At 36.1% G+C, this 21,607-nt stretch overlaps 1 protein-coding gene across 1 annotated transcript in view; it reads left to right on the forward strand.

The window, feature by feature from the left end:
- The window catches only part of MIPOL1 (mirror-image polydactyly 1), a 189,430-nt gene that overhangs the window by 26,824 nt on the left and 140,999 nt on the right, over positions 1-21,607 (forward strand). Inside the window, exons 2-4 of the mRNA XM_085301717.1 lie at positions 4,154-4,290; positions 5,601-5,680; positions 18,858-19,047. Coding sequence (XP_085157843.1) covers positions 4,286-4,290; positions 5,601-5,680; positions 18,858-19,047 — 275 coding nt within the window. The 5' untranslated portion in view covers positions 4,154-4,285. The remainder of the gene's footprint in view (positions 1-4,153; positions 4,291-5,600; positions 5,681-18,857; positions 19,048-21,607) is intronic.

Here is a 21,607-nt window from a genome sequence, read left to right on the forward strand (position 1 = left end):
GAGGTGCAGTGTATCATTGCAGCAAAACTTGGCATCCACCTAAAGCTAAGAAAACAGTCTGTTTGTTCCCTAGGGAAACTGTTCTAGAATTAACTTTGTTTTTTCTGTATGCAGTATACTCTCCTAGAGTGTTGTTTTGCTTGGCCTGAAGCAAAACGTTTCAGGATATTTTGGGAGATCTTGGTAATCTAATTTAATCTTATGGAAATAATACTAAAATTCGTTCTTTATTTCCCTGTCCGTGAAGTGTATGGCCTTCATCTCTTGTGTAGCTCCATTCTCACACTGTCAGTGACAACTGTGTCATTATTCTGGACAAAGACTGGCTTGGTGCCATTCCAAAGAGGGGTAGGAGTTGGTGTCTGGTTTTGCCAGAGGCAGAGCACATAAGGTAGCCCTCTTTTGTGTCAAATTCCCCCCAGACCTTAGGACTTTCTATTCAGAAGAGGTGAACTTTGTCAACATCGGCAAGCATTTGCTTCTTGTCAGAGTGGTGAAGACCATGACTTAGTAGTTGTCCTCAAAACCTGCAGAAGCAAGAGCAAGGAAGGGGAGTTCGGAAGCATCAGAGTCCCATGTGGAGTGTGTGAATGGCCATTCAGTCCCCAGGCAGGGGAGTCGGGAACTGAACTCTAGCTTAAAAACTGAACTTCTGCCCTCCTGCCCAAGGAGAGCGTGCGTGGGAATGCAGTGCAGCACGGTGACRGTAATGCAGCACCTTGGGTCAGTGTCACTGGAAGTTTGAGTTCTGCTCCGTAGTGGTTACTTGTGCAATGTGTATGCTGCAGCCACTCCTAAGGCTTTTTCCACTAAAAGTGGGAATAACAGCAGTTATAATAAAAGATATTCAGAAATTTGAAAGTAAAACACTGTATGTTTTTAATTTGCAGATATTATGCTATTTTTATATACCTCTTCTTTTTATTAAATTCCTAATGAGTGGATTAAGTGTTTTTTGGGATGAGTAATTTGGACTGTTCTTGCAGTGGCCTCCTCCTAAACAAGCCATTACTTTCAATTGTTTGTTCTTCTCCTATGATTAATTTAGATTTTGAAATGTGAAAAGCCAGAATATGTTCGAAGTGTGCCGTTTTGGAATACATCCATAAACGCATGAGGGAAATAGTGATTTTACTTGGCACTAGGTGAAGAAAATGAAAGCAGCACAGTGAGCTTTGCCTCCAGTTTTCCGTTGTTACCTGTCTCAGGTCTAAATAACTCCAATCTATAAGGATAGAAAGAAGTTAGGTGTTTGAAAATGTGGTTGTATGAGTCTGGTTGGCTAATGCTAAAATTTCCTGTGCTTTCACGTGACATTCTTTAGGAAAAGTGAGCCTGTTTTGCTGAACAATAAAGCAATTAAAAGTTAACATTATTTTCTGATAGGGCACCCATGCTAAACTAAAATGTTCATGCATTTCATGTGTATGCTTATGTAATTGAACGTCCATGAATTTCTTTCTCTTTTGGATATACTTCTGCAAGTCAGCACTCCATATATGAAGAGCTCAGATCATATTTTCTCKTTTTTAAGGTGAGGATGAGGACAGATATTATTATTTTATAGTATGTTCTTAATCCTTTGTTTTGAGACGTGCTGGAAGTTTTCATTAGAGTTAAAATATGTTGCATGTTTACTGAAAGCCTGAAATCTGTGTGGACCTATCAATTTTAATTACTTGAATCATTAGACCATCTAATTTTTTGCTTAAGGATGCACAAATGTACCATTAAATCTGTTTTTAAGATTTTTTTTTCCAGTTTAATGTCTGAATCCAAATTCATAAAGAGTTGGAAAAATGAGATGTCTGAGCTATAGGATTCACAGGGATTTCATATGAAGCCTATTTAATCAGGATAACACTGTTATTAATATTCATAAAGTCAGCTGGAACACAAATGACAGACTATAGGGGCCTAAAATTTTTTACTTGTGAATTTATTAAAAGCAGCTTAAAAAATTAATGGAATTTAAGTAAAGTTGACGAAAATGAAAATCTTATGTTAGCAGAAAAAATCTTTATTAGAACTTTCTCTAAGACCATCTTGCGCTGATATCTTTGACAGATTTCATTGGTACTTAAAGAAGAAAGATGCATGAATGGTCATTTAAAAGGATTTAAACACATTGGCACATTAATTTTTACATGAATAATAAGTAGTTTCCAAAAGCAATTAACTTGCAGTGTACAAGATTTGAATAGGAAAATAGGACCGTGACATCAAAGGGCAAAGCAAATGTGCTGTACATTTTAAACTTTCAATAACGTGACTTCTTAAAATCTATTTCATTTCCACAGTAGGTAAAGTAACAGAGAAGATACCTATGTACAGCTTTGGTTTGTTTTGAAGTATATTAAGATCTGGAGCAAAGAAATTCTTTGACAAAGTGCTATTGGTAAAGAACAATTTCATGTTCTAACAACTGTGATCATATGCTTTTGAATCTAGCTTTCTTTATAATAAATCGTTTGCATATGCAAAATATGCGTATACTGACTTTTTTGTCTTTACACACATTGTTACAAGCTTCACTGGGAGACATTTGTTCGTTCTTTATTTTTTTTCTGAGGAGAAAAATAGGTAGACCTGGGATTTACTATTAATAACGGGATGGTATTGCTTAATTTATAATTGTTTATGGAAGTGGTTTTGTACTTAAATTTGTAGTGTCGTTTCTACATGACTGTTGCTTATGATATTCCCCAGATAAAAATGGCTTCTAGTTTTCTTTGTTGGGTGTACAAATGATAATCTTTTAACACAACTGCAGCTTGAATAAATGGATAGTGAATAAGAAAACTGTTTTTTAAAATTAACTATGGATTGAGGGTCACAATTTAATTCTATGTTTTCATTTTTTTGTCTTGGTCCACCAGTATACTCACCAGACTGAGTTTGTTTTGATTTTTATCTTTAAATATGTTGACCAGAAGACTGTTTAATTTGTAAATATGTTTCAGTAGTGACTGCTATATAACAAATTATATTCAAGTGAGAGTAAATATAAGTTTTAAAAATCATTGTATTTCATGTTTTTCTGAGGATTTCTCCTAGGAAAACCTGTATGACCATAGCCAACTTTTAATTGTTGTTGATTTGGTGATTTTTTTTTTTTTAAATATTGTCTGCATAGTGTTCCAGTTAGGTTTGGTTCAAAAAAATACCTTAAACTACCTCTAGTTTTTTTAAAAAAAAATATGGAGATATATATAAAGTGTGTGTGTGTGTATATTATATAGACTGATTTGTAAATGTTGGCCATAAGTTAGATATTAACTGCAGTATTTGTGTTTGTATTCAGGTTAACCTAGCTACTTAGTGCATGGAATATTTTGTTACTCTATTTACTGACATTTTATTTCTAATAATAGCAAAAGCACACTGAGAAACTTAGGCAGTCCCAAAAGGTCTTTTGGTTCAATTAGTAGGTTGCCTRATTTGTTCTGAATAGTACTTTTATTTTCTGTATGTGTAACACAGAACAATTCCTATTAATTAACAGAACATTTTTCACCTGTGAAGACAGCAAAGTCTCTAAATCTGAGTTTATTACTGATTTGATATACTCTATTATTTCCAGGAGAGGGCAGCATTTTCCTACACCAGGTACATAAAAGAACAAGCCCTGCTTAGACTGTCAATGTTTCTTGTAATTACTCCCAGTATATTTGTTGCTTGCTTATGAATTAACTTGCATTTATGGAACTAAATCATTCCAATCATTTAATTACACCTGAGGAGCTGAACTATAATTGCTTGCTTCCAACTAGGATCTGATATGGCTTGAGCAGTATTAATTTGGTGTTTACTTTCCTGAGTGCTAAAAGCATTAAAATGATTGTGCAATGGGATTACATTTTACTAATTGCTGGCATTCATTAGCTGGGTAAATGGCGAGGAAGAATGACTGTATATTGTGGAGGGATAAAATTATGGTTTTAAATAGTACATTACTAGGCACATTAAGGCCCTAAGACATGTTTTAAAATACTCCAGAGGTTATTAAATACCGTATTTTCTTCATGTCTTGCTATATGAATATCTTATTAAAATACTGCAATTATTATGAACCTTTTTGTGCAATATGTAGGGAAATGGCTTCATTGACAGAAACCTATTTCTTGATATTAATAACCTTCTATATTTTCAGCTAATCCAAAAGTAAATGAGGAACTTAGGAAAAGATTGCCAACTCCAAATCAACACAGTTACACAGAATTGAAAAAGAAGCAGTGTACAGCTTCATTTGAAGACTTTTGTAAGGAACTCAGTGTTCTGCGATATGAGGTGAAGTTATTTTTTTTATTAAGAATTAAGCACATCCAGTCAACATATTCTTTTATTGGTACATACTTACTGATGACCACAAATAGGAGCTTAGATATGTATTTCTTGAATGCTTAATATAAATGCTAGTCTTAAAATCTTAAGTGCTTACATTGTATTTTTTTTTATAATCTCAAAGTTAAAAATGAAAATGTATACAACTTTTCGAGTCATATAGGAAAGATAAATTTTGTTTGCTACCTTATAAGTTAAAATGTACATCCTTGTTTAATGCACTTGAATTTTAAAATATCTTTTTGTTTATTTTTAACTCCTACACTTACCATCACAATGACAACATTCTAGATATTTTCATTGCCCAGCCAGTGTCTCTTCAAGCTATATGTTGTAATTTTTTWAAAAAATGCAGAAAAAGTAAGCTGGGAAAATATTAAAAAAATAAACACTTTGGTCAAAGATGAAAGATTGTTCTCTTTTAGAATGTTTTATACAAAGATTCCTAGAGATACTGGGATAAATAATAAAAATCATTGTAAACTTACTGTATTAGTAAGAGCACTAATTTCTTTAAATTCCCTTGACAGACTTAATGCAATTGAGTTTTTAACCTATCAAAGAGAGTAAGTTTTAATATTCAAAATGTTATATGGTAAGCCTAATGTTTTACTGTAGCTCTTACTTGTTAGTGCTGAGGGTTGTCTCTTGAAGATCTTTGGTTATGTGAAATATTTCAGCAGTGTAATTAACTATTTTTTATGAAACAATGTGTATGCAAATATTTGGATGGGTTATTTAGAAAAAAAMAATCAAATACCAAACCAATCAATAAACGAGTTCAGAGATGAAATGGTTATAGGCCTCTTTACCAGTGTTTTATCCATGAAGTTCACGCAGATAAAAGGATGTTTTAAAGAAGGGAAGCACGTACTGCCATCTAATAATTAGCAAAGTGAGCAGTCTCGTTGCCTCCAGTGGGGCTATTCACTGTGGTTTGTGCTGTGCTCAGTTGTATGTACTTGCAAGATCAGGCTCTAGAACAAGAAGGCAAACTAATAAATTTTTCAACAACGGCATTGCCTGCAACTGAAAGCTGAACAAAAACCATTATATAAACTAGATGTGTGAAGAGAAAATCTTTTACTGAGAAATATAATTTAGCGCTGATTGTTAGAGTACACAGACTTTATTATCCTACCATAAATATTTTTAAATCATTTGTCTTGTAAATTCTCTGTCAAATAAAGGCACAGTATAGGTGTGTTATAATATATTGTTTTGAGTTTATTTATCTAGAGTTTACTTTATTTTAGCTCTGAAATCTTGGAGCAAAAACTGGAGTCAGTGCCAGATCAAACAAGTTCAGAAGAACAAATGGAGGACTGGTCAAAAGGTAAAGACTTTTAAGATATTAGTAGGGAACCTCAGGTGTTGTACCAGTGCTAGGCAGTGACTGGAATGTATTTATTCTTGTCAATATATGGCCAACTTAAGAGGTAGTGTTTGGGGTTTTTTGGTTTGTTTTGGGGATTTTTTGTTGTTTTGTGGTAACAGGAGAGCAGCTACAAATATGATTCCTGTGTATGAGGGGGAAAAGTAAGGAATGTAAATCATCAGCTCTCATTGTGTGTGTTGACCATTAAAACTYTGTTGTAATTTTGGGGAGTCTTAGTTGCATTTTTAGCCTGTATAATTGTGCTGTACTTTCTTTTTATTTAACAGCAAACTGAAATCTGTTTTAAAGTGACTTTCTTAGCTATTCATGCTTGGCTAAAGTATGATCAAGTAAGTTATCTACTAATATTAACTAGTTKCATATTATTACCTCAACCATACATCATGAGGTTAGACTTTGAGACAGAGAGGGCCGTGGTTAACTTGGACTGAGGGATTTGTGCCCCTTGCATGGTTCATAGAGTTGTAATCTCCTCATCAGGATGGAAGGATCTTCTTGTATTTGAATGAYCCAAGTTGCTCTCAGATACGATCGTTCATGTTTCATGGCAGAAGCCTACAAAAGTTAGCGCTTTACATGACTGATTGACTTTAAGCAAGTGCTAGAAAAGTGGCCTGTGACTAAATGACTTGTGTAGGTTGAAAAAAAGCACAGACACATTAKGGACATCATAAAAGGGTGGATTTTTGTTGGCAGATGGCTCCCTGTAGGTCAAAAAAATTGAATGTGTGTGTCAACCTCAAAGATGCCTCCTCCATCAGATCCTCATAGCTTCTTGTGAATTCTTCTTTTGGAATTTCATCCTAGGTATACTTTCTCAAAAGATAATAAATGTAAAGTTTGTCATGAAAAAGCTCTGATATTAGAAAAAAATCCATCTTGGAGAAGACTTTGTTTCTTAATAATGTAAAGGAACTCCTGCCTATTTTATGCTATATAACATATTAGTTGAAGACCTCTTTTATTTCATGGAATTTTGAGCTTTTATTGAGATGATTTAAAAGTGTTTTTGAATCAGATACATTGAAAACTAAAGTATTCACAGTGTAGTAACTTAGCATAAAATTGTACTGCGACTAGTTATACTCTATTTTGTATGTGTTATTGCTTATTTGTATTTAGTATTTTTAGACCTTTAGGGGTCAGCATACCCTAAGAATGGTTCAAAAGGTTAATTTTTCCAAAGTAGGCTAACAGYGAATACCTTGAATTGATTCTGTCAAGTATTTCCTGACCAATTGCAAGAAATCATATTCTTCTACAGATCGCACCCACTTTAAAAACTGACTAGTTACCAAGTTTCATGTGAATTTTTTTCTGATGTGTTAAATTTATATTTTGTATTCTTTAGAATGCTATGTCTTCCAAGCTAACATTCCTGTATTTGTGAATCTAATAAGGTTGGCGTAAAAAAAACTTGAAAGAAAAAATGGTATACTTTTTTTTTTTTTTTTTTTTTGTAACAATCATTAATAATTATGTTTTTTCTCTTAGGGGAGTTTAGAAAAGGAGGAGAGGGTGTTATGGAATGTGTAAACCTCATGTCATATTAGTTTGAATGAGGAAACAACATTTTTCTGAAGTTTTTCTTGGACATTAACAATATAGCTATTTTATGTGCTGTAATTTATCTAGCTGCCTTTTTTCTGATAAGAAAATGTTCCTTATGTGCTTTTAGTAGACATCTCTTGCTCATTTGCTGATTGAACTGCTAAACCAACAAACTTCTAACRTTCTCTTTAAGTGTGTAAATTTGAAATGCTTTCTCTTTAGCTTTCGTTGTCATTCAGGGTATCTTTCCTTTCTGCAACTGGCAGTGTACCGTTTCCAGTTATTTCCTGCTTGTGACTTGGAAATATAAAAGTTTGGGGGGTTGGGTTTTTTTTTTTTTTGGGGGGGGGGGGGGGGGGTTCTTTTTTTTTTTGGAAAAATCCATAATTTATTTAAAATTTGTTTTCTAACATACTAGAAGGTTAGAGATTAAATTATTTATCAAAAATAAGAACTCTTAAACATACCTGAAATTAAATTCAGTTGACTAGATGTAAATTCAAACAATTAGMATTAAAAAACAGCAAAAGTGAGCACAGACAATGTACAGAGAAGTAGCAGGCTTATTGCATTTATGTAGGATAATAGGTAACCTGTTAATAAATGCTGTAAAATAAAATACTTGAAAGAAAGGCAGTATTTAAGAACAGTATATCTGAAGTGTTTGATAGAGGAGTGTGTGGATTTTTAAACTTTCTAGAGTTGTTGATTATAAATATGGTTATGTGGATTGAAGTCATGTTTCTGTCTATGTTCTTATGTATTAAAGTTAAAAAGTTAAGGAACAGCCTGTGTGCAAGGATTATTATTTTGGTTATGTAGCTAGTTTGAATGTACTGTTTATCTCCACAGGACCTAGTTTTTAATAGGAGGATAGTGATTTTTCTCATTTTTCTCTGAGAATACTTGAGAGAAAGGATCTGGTGCATTGGCAGCATGCCAGTGAAGGCTGTAATTTCCAGATGAAACGTTCAGACTCCAAGCTAGAAAGCCTAGGACTAAGGTCCATTATAAAAATAAACTTATACTGGCAAACATGTGTACAGCTTTTATGTTTTGGGGGAGGGAACAGGACACAGTATGCACCTGGGTGAAAAGCTGTYACCTTTCCAGGGTTTAAATGCATTGCAAAACCTACAGAAATGCTAATATTGTCAAAACAGACGAGGAAACTTGAATCCGTACTGGGTGCTTTACCTACTTGCATATTCATACAGGACTTGATACGTCAGTTTTCAAAAAGAGTTAGCAGGATAGGAAAGTGGTAAGTGTGCAAATACTGGGGGTAAATTTGTGTCTCATTTGACTAGTATCATGTACTGTGTTTGAATGGGTGCAGGTATAATTGTTTAGTAGTATGTTGTCTTTTCACTGTTGTAATGTTTTTGCCTGTGTTAGACTTCTGCCCTGTGCTTAAAAATCATAGATGTTCGGAAAGTTGATGAAGTCTTACCATATCAAATAATGTTTGATCTGGTATGACAAAAAACTTATGATTTTGCTGACTGAAATGAAAACCATTGTATAATTATTAATTTTGAATTTTCTAAAATGAGGCAATAGGTGATTTTTTTTAAGAGCAAAGTGACTTGCTGCTTTTAAAAAATTGTTGTTATATTTTTCAACARTATATATGTGTATGTGTGTAGATATATCTGCACATGTATATTTCTGTATCACTGCCARAAGCAGATTTTGAATGGTATGTTAATGAACCAGTTTCACTTGTAAAAAAAATTGATGTCAACTCTTAGTTATGATCAGTATATTCACTTTCACTATARCTTATGTTATCCTTCAAAAAAAATACTTGTCTGTCTCATAAAAATACTTCAAAATTGCATATCTGGAAACTATGGTTTCCAGACTATTTTGAAAGAGATGTGATAGTGTGGGCTGGAAGTGAATTTCAGAAACAGCTTGTGCAGGGACATTTGGAAAACTACTTTAACTGCTGCTAGGCTGTTGTTCTGGAAAACAGGAAAAACAGAGGAGGAAAACAGAAGTGCAAACCTAATTAACAAGTTATGTGTATGTAGCTGCTCAGATGGATGTGCATGTATTAAGCTTACATATGCATTGTGTTTCTGCTGTTGTCGTGTGTGAATGCATGGTGCTTACTGTTAAGAATCTGGTCGTAGTTTTCCTTGTGTAGTAGTGGTTATGACATATATGTCAGTGTATTTCTTACAAAAATACTCAAGTTATTTTGCTACATGGTGTGTTATTTCTGGGAATATAATCTCATTAGAAATATTCTGTATGTTTTTTTGTTCTTCCTTTTACTAMCTTTCAGGGCATGAAATCCTCCTCCCTCACCACATATTCTTTTTAGGAGAAATTCATTTTTCAAGTTATGTAATGATTTTAACATGCTATTTTTATGGATTTGGTTTCATAAAAGTAAAAACTTCTTGTAATTGCAAGGGCTTTTGGTTGGAATTACTGTTGTATGACTTTCACATAATAATCACATAGCAAGCTAAAAATCTGAAGGGGCAAAGAGAGCTCTGAGAGAAAAGGATGTTTCCCACTTTAATCTGATGCACTAGTAGTCGAAAAGCTACTAGTTGTAGAGATGCTTCTTCCTCTTCAGAATACATGCATTGCAGCTGTAGACACTAGGTAAAGTAAATCTGAAGCTCTTCTTTCAAAGCTGCAGTAGAGGCGGAATAAACTATGTTTGTCATATTGGAGTCTATTTTGTCTTTTATATGCATCAACAGAAGGTATTATGAGCCTATTCCTCCTCTCATTCCCTCTCTTAGCAATAAGGAAAGCTGTTTACCTGGGAAAGAAAGACAACTTGGATATTTCGCAGGGGTATATGCAAAGGAATGCGCATCATACGTGCAGAGGCAGAGTCCTGCTCACACACTCGGCTTAGCTGAGTGGTGTCTTCTGTGTGTGCTGTGCTTTCAGCGTCAGACTTGCTCACTGTGTGCTAGCTGTCACGGATGTGCTTTCGAAGGGAGATGGGTAGTTGCAGATTTATCTGCACAGTGTATGAAGCAGAAGAGAGTTGGAGAGGATGATCTTGTATGAGTAAAACAAAACTGGAAGATGGGGTAGTAACTGCCACCAATGAGAAGTATGAAAAATGAAGAAAAAAAATCTTGCATGGAGAAAGAGGGAATAGTGTGCCCTGACCTTCCAGTAAAGGAAGCGATAACAAAGACTGAACAACCCTCAAATGCTGGTCTTCCCTCCAAATACAAGCACCTTTCCATGTATATAAATTTTCATGCCTCCCTCTTCCATCTCCTTCCTTTCTTCATGCATTTTGAGTGGTTAAATACAGTATTTACAGGCAAACTACATAGAATAAGGGTTCTCATCAGAAGGACAATTTAGTCTCCAATAGCTACCTGACTTGCTGGGGTATTGTGAGAATGATTTTGTTACAGCCTTTACAATACACTGAAAACGTGCAGTGCTGTATCTGCGCCAAGTACTGCAAGCAGTAAGAATGAGGAGAATGCACACCTTAAAGTATTGCACTTCAGATGACATTAGTGTTTAAACTTTGAGCGAAGCTAACTTCAAAAAACCTTGAAGTGTGCTTCTTGGAGAAGTGGCATTTATTACTGCAGTGAATTTTATGTAGTGCTTGGAAGGAGCTTTGGAAGACCTAACATAAGTACAAGAATTTGGAGGTTTTGTTTTGTTGTTGGCTTTTTTTTTTTTTTTTTTTTTTAGAAACCCTCCTTGCTTTGTATTTTAGTAACTAGAATAAAGCTTAAGTTCAGAACAGTCCTATATTAGCCCGGGTAAGAAGAGCAAAGACATCACACAAAATGTTATTAAAAAAGCAGCTTTGGTTCTCCAGGGAATACACTGTAGATTCTCATCAGAGAGTTCACGTGTGTCTCTAGATCGTTTATACTGTTTGAGGTGGTGGTGGTGGGGAGTTATCTTTTGTTTTAAATTATCATTTTATGCAGAGTGACCTTTTATGTTGGTCACTTAAAATTAGAAGTGTATTAAGAAATGTTATGAAGCTGTAGCTTTCTGAGATTTTATTTGGAAGTCTAAATTCAGCCACCTTTAGTTATTTGTATGCGATAAGGGAGGTTGAGTACGTTTGGCTAAGAGAATCTTCACTGTAATTAATGGGCATCAGGAAACATGACCCTGCCTGGATAAAAGGGAGTTCTGGCTAATTAAGATTTAGATAATGGAAGCCATTATATGTGAAAAGCAGTTGTCTGGTATCACAATAGCAAAAGAAAAATGGGATGGTACGGCTTACTTTGTTTTTAGTTGTTTTAGAAAATATAAACACAGAATGCTTAATAAAACTCTAGCAGACACTATGTTTGGAAATTATGTAATAACTCCATATAGGCTGTAATGATATCCTGAAACCCTGTATTTAAACTAACCTGAATTACAATGAGAGATAAACAGAATATTTACCCATCCCTTATGAGCTGCTGCTGATATGTAAATTTATTCTTCTACTTTGCACAAATATACTTTTGAGCTACTGCTTAAACACTTCAAGGTCCTTAGCCAAACAGTTTTAATGATGCCTCCAATATTATGAAAGTGTGACATTTGATGAATGCCTTGTATAGTTGTGATATCGGGGAAAGTGTAAACAAAAAACGCACATCAAGTCATCGTGCAACACCTAGATAATTTATAATTTTACTGTTTRTATCCATCTTGACATTTTTTATCTGCCAAAGGCAGGTTTCATTTGGAATCTTAATCTGAGATTTATTTGGTGGATCTGGAAATCATAGCTAGAGTTCCCACAGGAAATGGTCCATCTACCAACAGATTAAATGGCAGTCCTGCAGTTGTTAAGGGAGCTCTGCATTTAACACACATGCATACTCATTCAGTTAGCACTGTGGAGAAAAATTAAAGTAGTAACCCAGGTTTAGGAACAATGTAGCTAAAAAGTCCCATATTTGCTGAATGACAAAGGGTTATATAGCAGCATTTCATTTTATTATTCGTGCTTGAATTTCTTGTTTGCTTTGTTGAGTCTGCTGACGAATACTAATAAATGCCTGCAACAATCCAGACGAGAGATGCCTGGCAACAAAGCTATGCGGTGGACCTCCCTGATCTTCTCCAGTTCACAACCTGACCTTTTGAAAAATTGGCTGGGCTAAGCTGCAGAATTTGGGTGTAATGGTTATTGTTAACTCCAGCTTTAGGATTTATTAATTTGTGTGATCAAGACTTACCTATACTTCAAAGTTTCAAAAGACCAAACACAATCATCCATCCATTAGAACTAACATTGCGTTTCAGTGAATGCCACTTAGTATCTGACTAGAGATTCTGCTATTTTGATGTGTTCGGAATCTAAAAATGCTTTTTTCAAGTACGAGACCAAGCCAATGAAAATGTGGTTTCTTCTCAGAGACTAATATTTTAAAATAACAGTATGTTAGTGAATCACGAACAGAGTAGAAAGCCAAAGGAAATGTGAGAAATTTCACACTAGTAAATGCATCATGATTAAATACAGTGAATACCAAAATAATGATTGACTATACATTTTAAAGTCTTGGAAGCCTTTCTCTGTTTTAAATAGTCACTAGTTATATGTTTTTGCTGTTTGCATGAGAAATAAAATGACCAGAAAACAAAAGTGAGAGGGACAAGGGCAGCAGCATTACTAAAGTAACCAGAATCACTGGAAAATTGTAAAAATTGCCTTTTTTGCCTCAGTAACTCTTAACTGTTCTTAATCTCTCTCTCAATTTATTTCTTTATGAAGGGGGTTGCCAGGGTTCCAAGCAAGTACAGGTGAATAAAGAAGCATTCAAAGTAATGCCAATATCCCCCTGCTTAAATTGCTAACATAGAATGAATTCAGTGTTCTCTTTCAAGAAATTAAAAAACAAACCATTAAACTTCCAAGTTTTGCCTGTATTTTAGCAGACAAAAATATAGAGCAAGCCTAAGACATTATTTCAGAATATAACTTACATCATTTTTACTTCATTCACAGAGAAGCTTCACATTAAAGTTTCAGTAAGAAGACATTGTTCTGTTTAGTTGTGATTTTGGACTTTAAGTGGTTAACTCAAGACGGAGTGGTCTGAGCATTTGAGTTGTAGTGTTCTATTAAGCTGACTTTTTTGAACAATAAAAATTGTTTTTAAGTTTGCTCTGTTAGAACTGTAGTTGTGTTTCACTTTTCTGCATACTGTTGAAGTTACAAGTTTGTGAATACTGTACTCTGCATGTCTGTCTTTTAGAGCAGAACTACTACAGTCTGTAATGTGAATGAAAGTTATGAACATAATGGTGTTCGGAAGGATACGAATCTCATTATTTGAATTTCCTGTTTATTCTTTGAATGTATAAACATTACTTTATCATTCTAAAAATGATAGCTAAAAATAGCTTAAAATGGTCATTTTTCCTTGGAGGCCTTTTRGAGCAGAGTTGCATCTCATAGTATTTAAGCTGCTTAAAGCAACTATGACAGAAGAGAAAATACCAGTCAGTTCTGATCAGGAGAAAGGAGCAAGGAGGGCCACAACTGAGGCGCCGTGGCCTACAACAGAGAACTTAGAGTGGAGCCTTGGACTTCCGGAGTTTTACTTCTGCAATGGCTTCCTTGCTCTGAATATTTCATTACTGTGTCTTGGTCTTGCCCGCCTTAAAATGACTATTACAGTGCTTATACATCCCTTATAAAATATACTGAGAGTCATTAATTAATACCTTTCCAGAAAAGGTAATTTTCATGGCTTATTTCAGAGGACCKTTGTCATTTGTTTCTTGAAATAAGAGCAGATGTCCCACCTATGTTTAAAATCTGGGACCTTCCTGGGCGGAGTTGCTTAAATGTAAGTGGGTAGTCCTCACTCCTCCCAGCTGCTTCTGTTCTCTGCGGTGAGTTGTGTAAGTCGGACCGTTCAGTTGAGCTGTGCCGTGCTCTGCATGGCTGATGGTRGTAGAGCGCTGGAGCACCGACCATGCAGTGCATCCGTGTGGCGATTCCCCACTGCAGCTGCCAAGGGCCTGGCAGTGTATGTGTGGGATCTGGGCTAGGCAGAGCACTGAGAGGTAAAAGGGATTTGCTTTGCATTACAAGACTACTTTGATCTCAGTTTTCTTATCAGATCCCTGTGACTGCTTCAGTCAGGTCTAGCTTGGAGCCCTAGTGAATAATCATGTGAGTTTGCCCAGTTTGCTTTAAACATCAGAAAAGGTGTGTTATGAAGAGGAAACTGTCTGTTATTAGTTGCTAGTTGTTAGTTCTCAGTACACTACACTATGGTACCTTGAAGGAACTTAAGTTAATAATAACTTAGCAAAAATGGRTAAATCCCAAACCAGCTCTTTTCTATCCACTTATGCCAGGCAATAGGATTGGGTTCTAGCCTCATTTTCTTTCTTTGCATATTTATGGCTGTAAAATGTTTTAATTCTACTTTCCCACTTCTTTTTAGGAGTTGTGCCTTTTAGTCCTTCAGTAAGGGGTGAGCTGTTGAACAATCCTAGTCTTTCACAGGTACTGTGTTTGGTAGAAGTTCTGGTAGTTATACAGCTGAATGAATGTTTGACAAAAATGCTGGGTAATCATTTTCAGCTCATTCAGCTGTAGTACTAATTTCACTTGCATAGCTTGAAAGTTGGTGGTTATCAGGTTCAAATCTTCCATTAGACTTAAATATAGAATTTATGTCTAATATATTATTTATATCTATAAAATAGAATTCTAAGTCCAGTGGCATTAGATGTTATGAACTTAAGATAATTCTATAATCCATTTTTCACATGAAGCTATTAGCAATTGCTTGCTGTTAATGCCCCAGTTGTCACGTTCTAACAGCTTATTAGAACTTCTGCAGATATGCAAGCATTATTGTACCCACCTGGCCACCAAAATTTGTCTTTTCAGAAACTGATGTGAGATTTTACTTTAATAAACTACAGAAAATTTWAAATTACTTGAAAGTCAGTAATAAAGACGACCAATTAATGTAGCAAAAATAAAAAGATGAAGTTCTCAGGTGATACTTTGAGGTGTGATGTTTACTGCAGGGCGTTCAGATCTATGTGGATTTTAGCTCAGGGTAAGAAGAAGTATCTTTAAATCGTAATAAGTGTGTGCTTTTATCCCGATGGGAATAGATTGTCTTGAGTAAGGGCAGGATAGCTCTTTTCTTTGATTGTGTTTGTTGGAAAATGAACTTTCCCTCTGTATTTGTATTTTAAGTTTTTCATCTTGTACAAATGCAGAGGAAACCACACTGAAACTGAAGCTACATTGCTTTTTAAATTGAGAAGAAAAAAATATATAATAAACAGTCAATTAGATTTTGCTAACTATCAGGTTTTGAGGACTTCTAATAATTGAAGTTGCAATTAGTTCCTTAAATGTGGCACCATGTTTTGGTTTTCGTTTTTTTTTTTTTAAACATTTAAGCTGATAGTGATCATATAAGAAGGGTAAGCCACTGACTTAGCAGTCGGTTTTACTTGTGCTCCCAGAGTGCATATGGTTCATTCTTTTCCTTCCTGATTTTGCTCTGTTTTCCTATTCTGCCTCTTACTCCCACTACGTTAGGGGTATGTTCATGCAGACTTTTGCTTCATCTTTTCTGCAGAGCAGCTTAAATCAAACAGTAGGAGGCTATAGTTATAAGCAGTAACTTCTGTTTTACTGCTTTTGCTTGAAGTTGGTTTGGAGCACTGGCAAAAGTGCACCCATACTTATCTGCAGGCAGACCTGGTAGTCAGCCATATACTTAGCAGTGCTGCATGGGTGTTTTATTCCTCAGAGATCCCCTGCAAACTTCTGAGATAATCAGCACAGTTTGGCTGGTGGGGGTGCTGAAAGACTGCAGAGCCAGAAGTTGCAAAGATAAAAACAGAGGAAAGGAGGTACCTGCCTAGCTTCTGCTGGATGACAGGATTGCTGGATATCCTGAATGGTGCACAAGATAAGCTACTGCCTCCTTAGCCTTCCAAGTGAATCTAAATCTGCTGTGCACTTATATCTTCAGTACTACTTTCCATATTATCAGTGTAGCTATAGGATTCTCCAGTGCTCTGTTTTCCCTATGCTTAGTGCCTATCCCCTCCTTAAAGAAGATTGAAAAAATAGGGGCAACCTCAAAAATGTGTTAGGTACTTTTGAACGCAAAAGAAGAATAGAGTTTGAAGCTAATAAAAACAGTATAAGTGTAGGGGAAAGAAATAATTTGTAAATAAGTTCATATTTTTACTTGAATTTTTAACYAGTGCCAGGTTAACAGCATTAAATTATCCTTTGTCTTTACTATTTCAAGCCTTTACAGCATTAGCTTCCTCCAGCTTCCCTCAAAATCAATTCCCAGCCTTAATTCTGGTGTCTTTATATTCCTTCTTTCTAACATTTGCCTTTCTTTCCTCAATGTGAATGAGGTATTCATTCAAGATAAATACATAAAACAGAAGATCAGCTGTTTAACTTCTCCCTATGGTGAAATATTAATCTGAGGCTACTGAACTTTTTCTATTTTTATGTGGAAAATAAGTTGGTTAGCGTACTCAGGAACTAGAATCAATGATGGTAATATCATGTAATGAATACTACAGCGTTTTTTTTCCAGTGTTTGCAAGACTGTTGTACCCTGATGACTGCTATACTTCTGATGCTCCAGATGCAACCTGATTATTGCAAATGCTGCTTGCTCCCCAGTGTCTGTCTGCAGCATTGGTAATCAGTGTGCAATACAATTTGTAGGAACCATGAAGAAATGCACTCAGGTGTATTGATTAACACTGCTACTTAGTTTAACAGCAAGACAAGAAACTACTATGCACCATGGGCCAAAATTACTTGGCGAGGGTGGGAGTGGTATGCTGTAGGTCTGTAGGTGAATAAAAATTCACTATACACATTGACCTGACAGTGTTCAAAGCATCTTCCCCAAAGCATTCTACTTCCAGCACACACGTGAGGATATAGACAGATTAANGCGTTGTAGCTCTATTAAGCAAGTATTGGACAGAGTGCTTCCATGACCACATTGAGAGCACTCAATTCTGAATGGAGGAGGCTGCCACCTTCTTCCCTAGCTGCAAAAATCAGTAGGTGGGAAACAGATCCTCAGTATTTCTTCTGATGTTGCAGGAGTACCACTTACAGACTTGCTGTGGTGCTTCTTAGTTTTGCCTATGTGCTTGAGAGAATTGAATGTAGGTGGAAAAATATCCTGCCAATGCTGGTTCCTTAAAGAAGCATCATTAGCAGCAATAAATAACGAGGTGGCTCTGCTCCCGTACTAAATTCTGGGGTTTTTTTAGMTAGCTTCACTTATAATTGAAGGAAGGCATAAAAATTCCAAATCTTAACCTGGCTTAAGGATTTAGGCAGGACTTCACCTGCAAATTTGTTAAACCTGCTTCAGCCAATCAATAAGAAGTCTCTGTACGAGAGAAGGAGGTGTGTGCCATCGTCTCTGCCATTCCTCCCACGAGAAGGGAAATGTTTCATCAACAGCAGATTTTAGAGAGACAGTCTGATTTTTTTTTTTTTTTTCCACTTGGAATATGTGCTTTTCTGTCTTATATGCAGCATGATACGTAGATTTTTTTTTATTAGTGTGTATTTTCAGGGTATTTGCAGCCAGTTGCAAGTTCATGGATAATTTCTTCTTGTATTATTTTGGAGGAGGAAGTAATAAGTTGGATCAAAGAATATATAGARTGTAACTTATCCCAAATGTTTGGAAGTACTACCTTTATTAAAGGAGTAAAAACTCCAGTRTTAAGGTTGTCTACTCATCTGAATGAAAGAGTGAATAACATATGAGCTCTTTTCCATTTACAAGGGTTTTTTTAGGCTTCTCCCACCTTGATTTTTTAATCAATATATAGTTAAAACTTATTTGTTATTACTTTATGAAAGAGTATTAATGGTATTTAAATTTATCTTTCACTCCAAATATGTCCTAAAATATCTGGTAGCCAAGCTTAGGAGAACGCCTTCCACGTGCAACATTTTAATGAGATGGTTGTTCCTTTTCACAAAATTTGTGCTTTACAGTCTACATATTCTTTTAACTGTATGAGCCTGTAGCTTACACTATCCAGGTGTGAAAGATGAGACCTTAAGGCTGTCGATATTTACAGCTTGCTTCAAATCTATTTTGGCAACAAAAGGAGTATAAAAACACCTCAATGTAAATAAGAGTCTAGCTCACAACCCGTCAGCTGACGACAACAGAAATTCATTGCGTCACACGAATAGAGATAATTTTTACAAAAGATATGTAGAAATTCTGTAAGGGTCACTGTTTTATTAAACAGTCTTTGATGAGGAAGAGGGATTAGGAAATGGTGGTGATTTTTTTTTTTTCAGGTTTGCATAAGAAAAATCCAATAAATGAATAGTAACTCCCAAGCCAGCTCTTCAGTTACACAGCTATCACTCCTCAGTGGGATGAGGAAGCTGTGAATCTGAAACAAGAGTTTTTTTCTCTCTTCTGCTATGAATAAAAACCTAGGAGGCCGTTTTAAGTGTGATAAATCTGAAGTTTGTGATTCTTTCTCTAATTAAAAAAGAAATATGTTAACCTTTATTTCCAATCAGACATACATATTCAGGAACACAAAAGAGAAGACTTCTGTGCTGAATTTCATCAAGATTATTCAAAAAAACCAGAATTTTTCATCCAGGCAGAAGCTGAAGCCCTGAAACTTTCAGATTTGCCGGTAACCGGTTTAAGTGGAGGATCCCCAAATGTGTGTGGTGATTATAATCCCAGTCCAGAAGACTTAAGGTAAATACAAATATCCCTTTATGTATATATGTTTTTCTGTTTCATAGTATAGAAGATACACATATGGATTTTTGGATAAAGATATGGAAGTTTGGTTCCCAGCTGAGGATGAATACGTTAGCTTTTTACTTAGACTAGAAAATCCTCGTTTGTATAAACATTGTGTGTTAGTAGGTAACTTATGGAATACTGTGGTCACTATACCTGCCCTTCTTTCCTTGTATAACACAGAATTTCACCAGTGCCTTCTCCAGCACTAGTAGAAAATATGGTCATGGTAATGGCCATTGCAAGCATATCTGATACACTGCAGCTGGTTCAATGAGTTATGATCTCTCCAGGTAATTTAAAAAACATGTATTGAACTGTGTTAGAAAAGGTCCAAAAGTCCAGTAGTACCTGTGGCTTTACACCACAAGTACTGTCTACTATAAGCATAATGTAGGTGGTGCAACAGTAGGCGGTGCAAGTTAGGAAGCAGGAGGAAAGAATGATGAAGTCTAGATGAATTTTGAAAACTAAGGATTAGAAGCTGTAGTACTTCATAGGTAGAGTCTGTGACAGAAATCTGGGGAATGGCAAGTGTGGTAGAAGAGTTTAAATTGAAATCTGAAGATTTTATTCTTGGTAATTAGTGACTATATGCTATCATTAATTTCTCTCCTTCCAATCTTAAGAAATGTGTTTGTGCTCTGTATATACTATAATAAATGCAGGTACAGTCAACTGACTACAGAACCTGAATCAGTTTGGAGTGATTTAGGCTTTCTGGAGCCCAGGTCTCATTTGAGAGTGCCAGAGGTGTTTTTGAAAATGGGATCAAGGCTGCAGAGCACTATAACATGCTTTTTAAAAATTTACTTTTGTTCTTCACCTGTCTAATAAAGCTTCTACACCTGTTTTTGTTATCTTTAGCATGATCCWGTGGTGACCTGCTGGGCCAAAACCAGTTTGTGAGACTTTTCCATCTGGATTGTTGCTTTTTTGCATCAGACCCTGAGATGCGCTGTTTGGGCAATGCATCCTTCTCTAACAGCCAATATATTCCCGAGTGCTTATGCACAGCCAGCAAAGGGTCATCCAAGGGCTGTTGCTCCTACTGTCACTAGTGCTGCTCACACTGTCAGTCAGGGTAGGCTTGAACACTGAGATTAACCTCCCACAGCTGTCAGCATGTTGAACCATCTCATCTGCATAAATATTGCATGTAGGATCCCAAAATTATAGGCAAAGATCTCATTCTGATAGGAACTGTATAGAATAGGAAAACAAAACCTGCCTGTCCCAAAATAATTTATGATCAGAATATAAAATCAGAAAATATCTTGATGCGGAGAGACCGAGTCTCTGCTGGTTAGCATTTTAGGTGATGGTCTTAGTGTTCCGTCAACRTGATCTGTCAAGCTTTGTTAGATACAGCAAGAAAAAAATTAAGAAAGAACTGAAAGATGGTGATGAGGTAGCTTCAAGGTTGTTCATGTGAAGCATCTCCTGACAAGGAGGAATCACAAGAGTTTGAAACGTGTAATTATTGGGCAGTAGTCTGCAGATGCATCTCTCATTGTAGTCTGAAACAGTGCTAAAGAAAATTTGCCAGACAGAGCAAAGATGAAATAGGCTTTGAAGACGAGGAGCACCCTTCCACCACTACGTGATAGTTTATACAGCAAGAAAGTACTTTTTTTGATGTGAATTTCCCTCCTGTTCACGTTTAATGTGCTTAGGTTGCACCATGGTTTGCCCACAGAGTGCAGATCTTAAGTTCCTTCTTAAAGAACCTGTGTATGCCTGTAGAGAAAAGGGTTCTGATGGAAGAAAGGGGTATCATAGAATCAGTAAGGTTGGAAGGGACCTCTGGAGATCATCTAGTCCAACCTCCCCACTCAGCAGGGTCACCTAGAGCATGGTAGACAGGGTTGCRTCCAGACGGGCCTTGAAGATCTCCAGAGAAGGAGACTCCACAGCCTCTCTGGGCAACCTGGTCCAGTGCTCCGTCACTCTCGCAGCGTGTCTTCCCCCTCATGTTCAGGCGGAACTTCCTGTGCTTCAGTTTCTGACCATTTCCTCTTGTCCTGTCACACGGGACAACTGAAAAGAGTTTGTCCCCGTCCCCTTGACACCCTCCCTTCAGGTACTTGTCCACAYTGATCAGATCCCCCCTCAGTCTTCTCTTCCCCAGGCTGAAGAGGCCCAGCTCTCGCAGCCGTTCCTCACAGGGCAGATGCTCCAGCCCTCTGATCATCTTCGTAGCCCTCTGCTGGACTCTCTCCAGTAGCTCCATGTCTCTCTTGTACTGGGGTAGCTAAATGCAAACAATTAAATGTCTGTCTAAGAGAATGACTGTCTATCAGCAGATGACTCTTTTTTTCTGTAAATTGTGAATTACAGATACAGGTAATATAAAGAAAGTGATACATGCAGTTTAGAACTGTTCTGTTACAGAATAGAAGTTCAGAAGGTATAGCTTTTCTATGACTGCTTCTTAAGACTGATACCTACCTCTAATCCATGAATCTGCTTACTTTGCTCCTATCTTAGAAGTGAGATTGTATACTTTTTT

This window comes from Rhea americana, unplaced genomic scaffold, assembly GCF_003343005.1.
Source record: "Rhea americana isolate MKP2758 unplaced genomic scaffold, rheAme1 scaffold_18, whole genome shotgun sequence".
Classification (NCBI taxonomy): Eukaryota; Metazoa; Chordata; class Aves; order Rheiformes; family Rheidae; genus Rhea; species Rhea americana.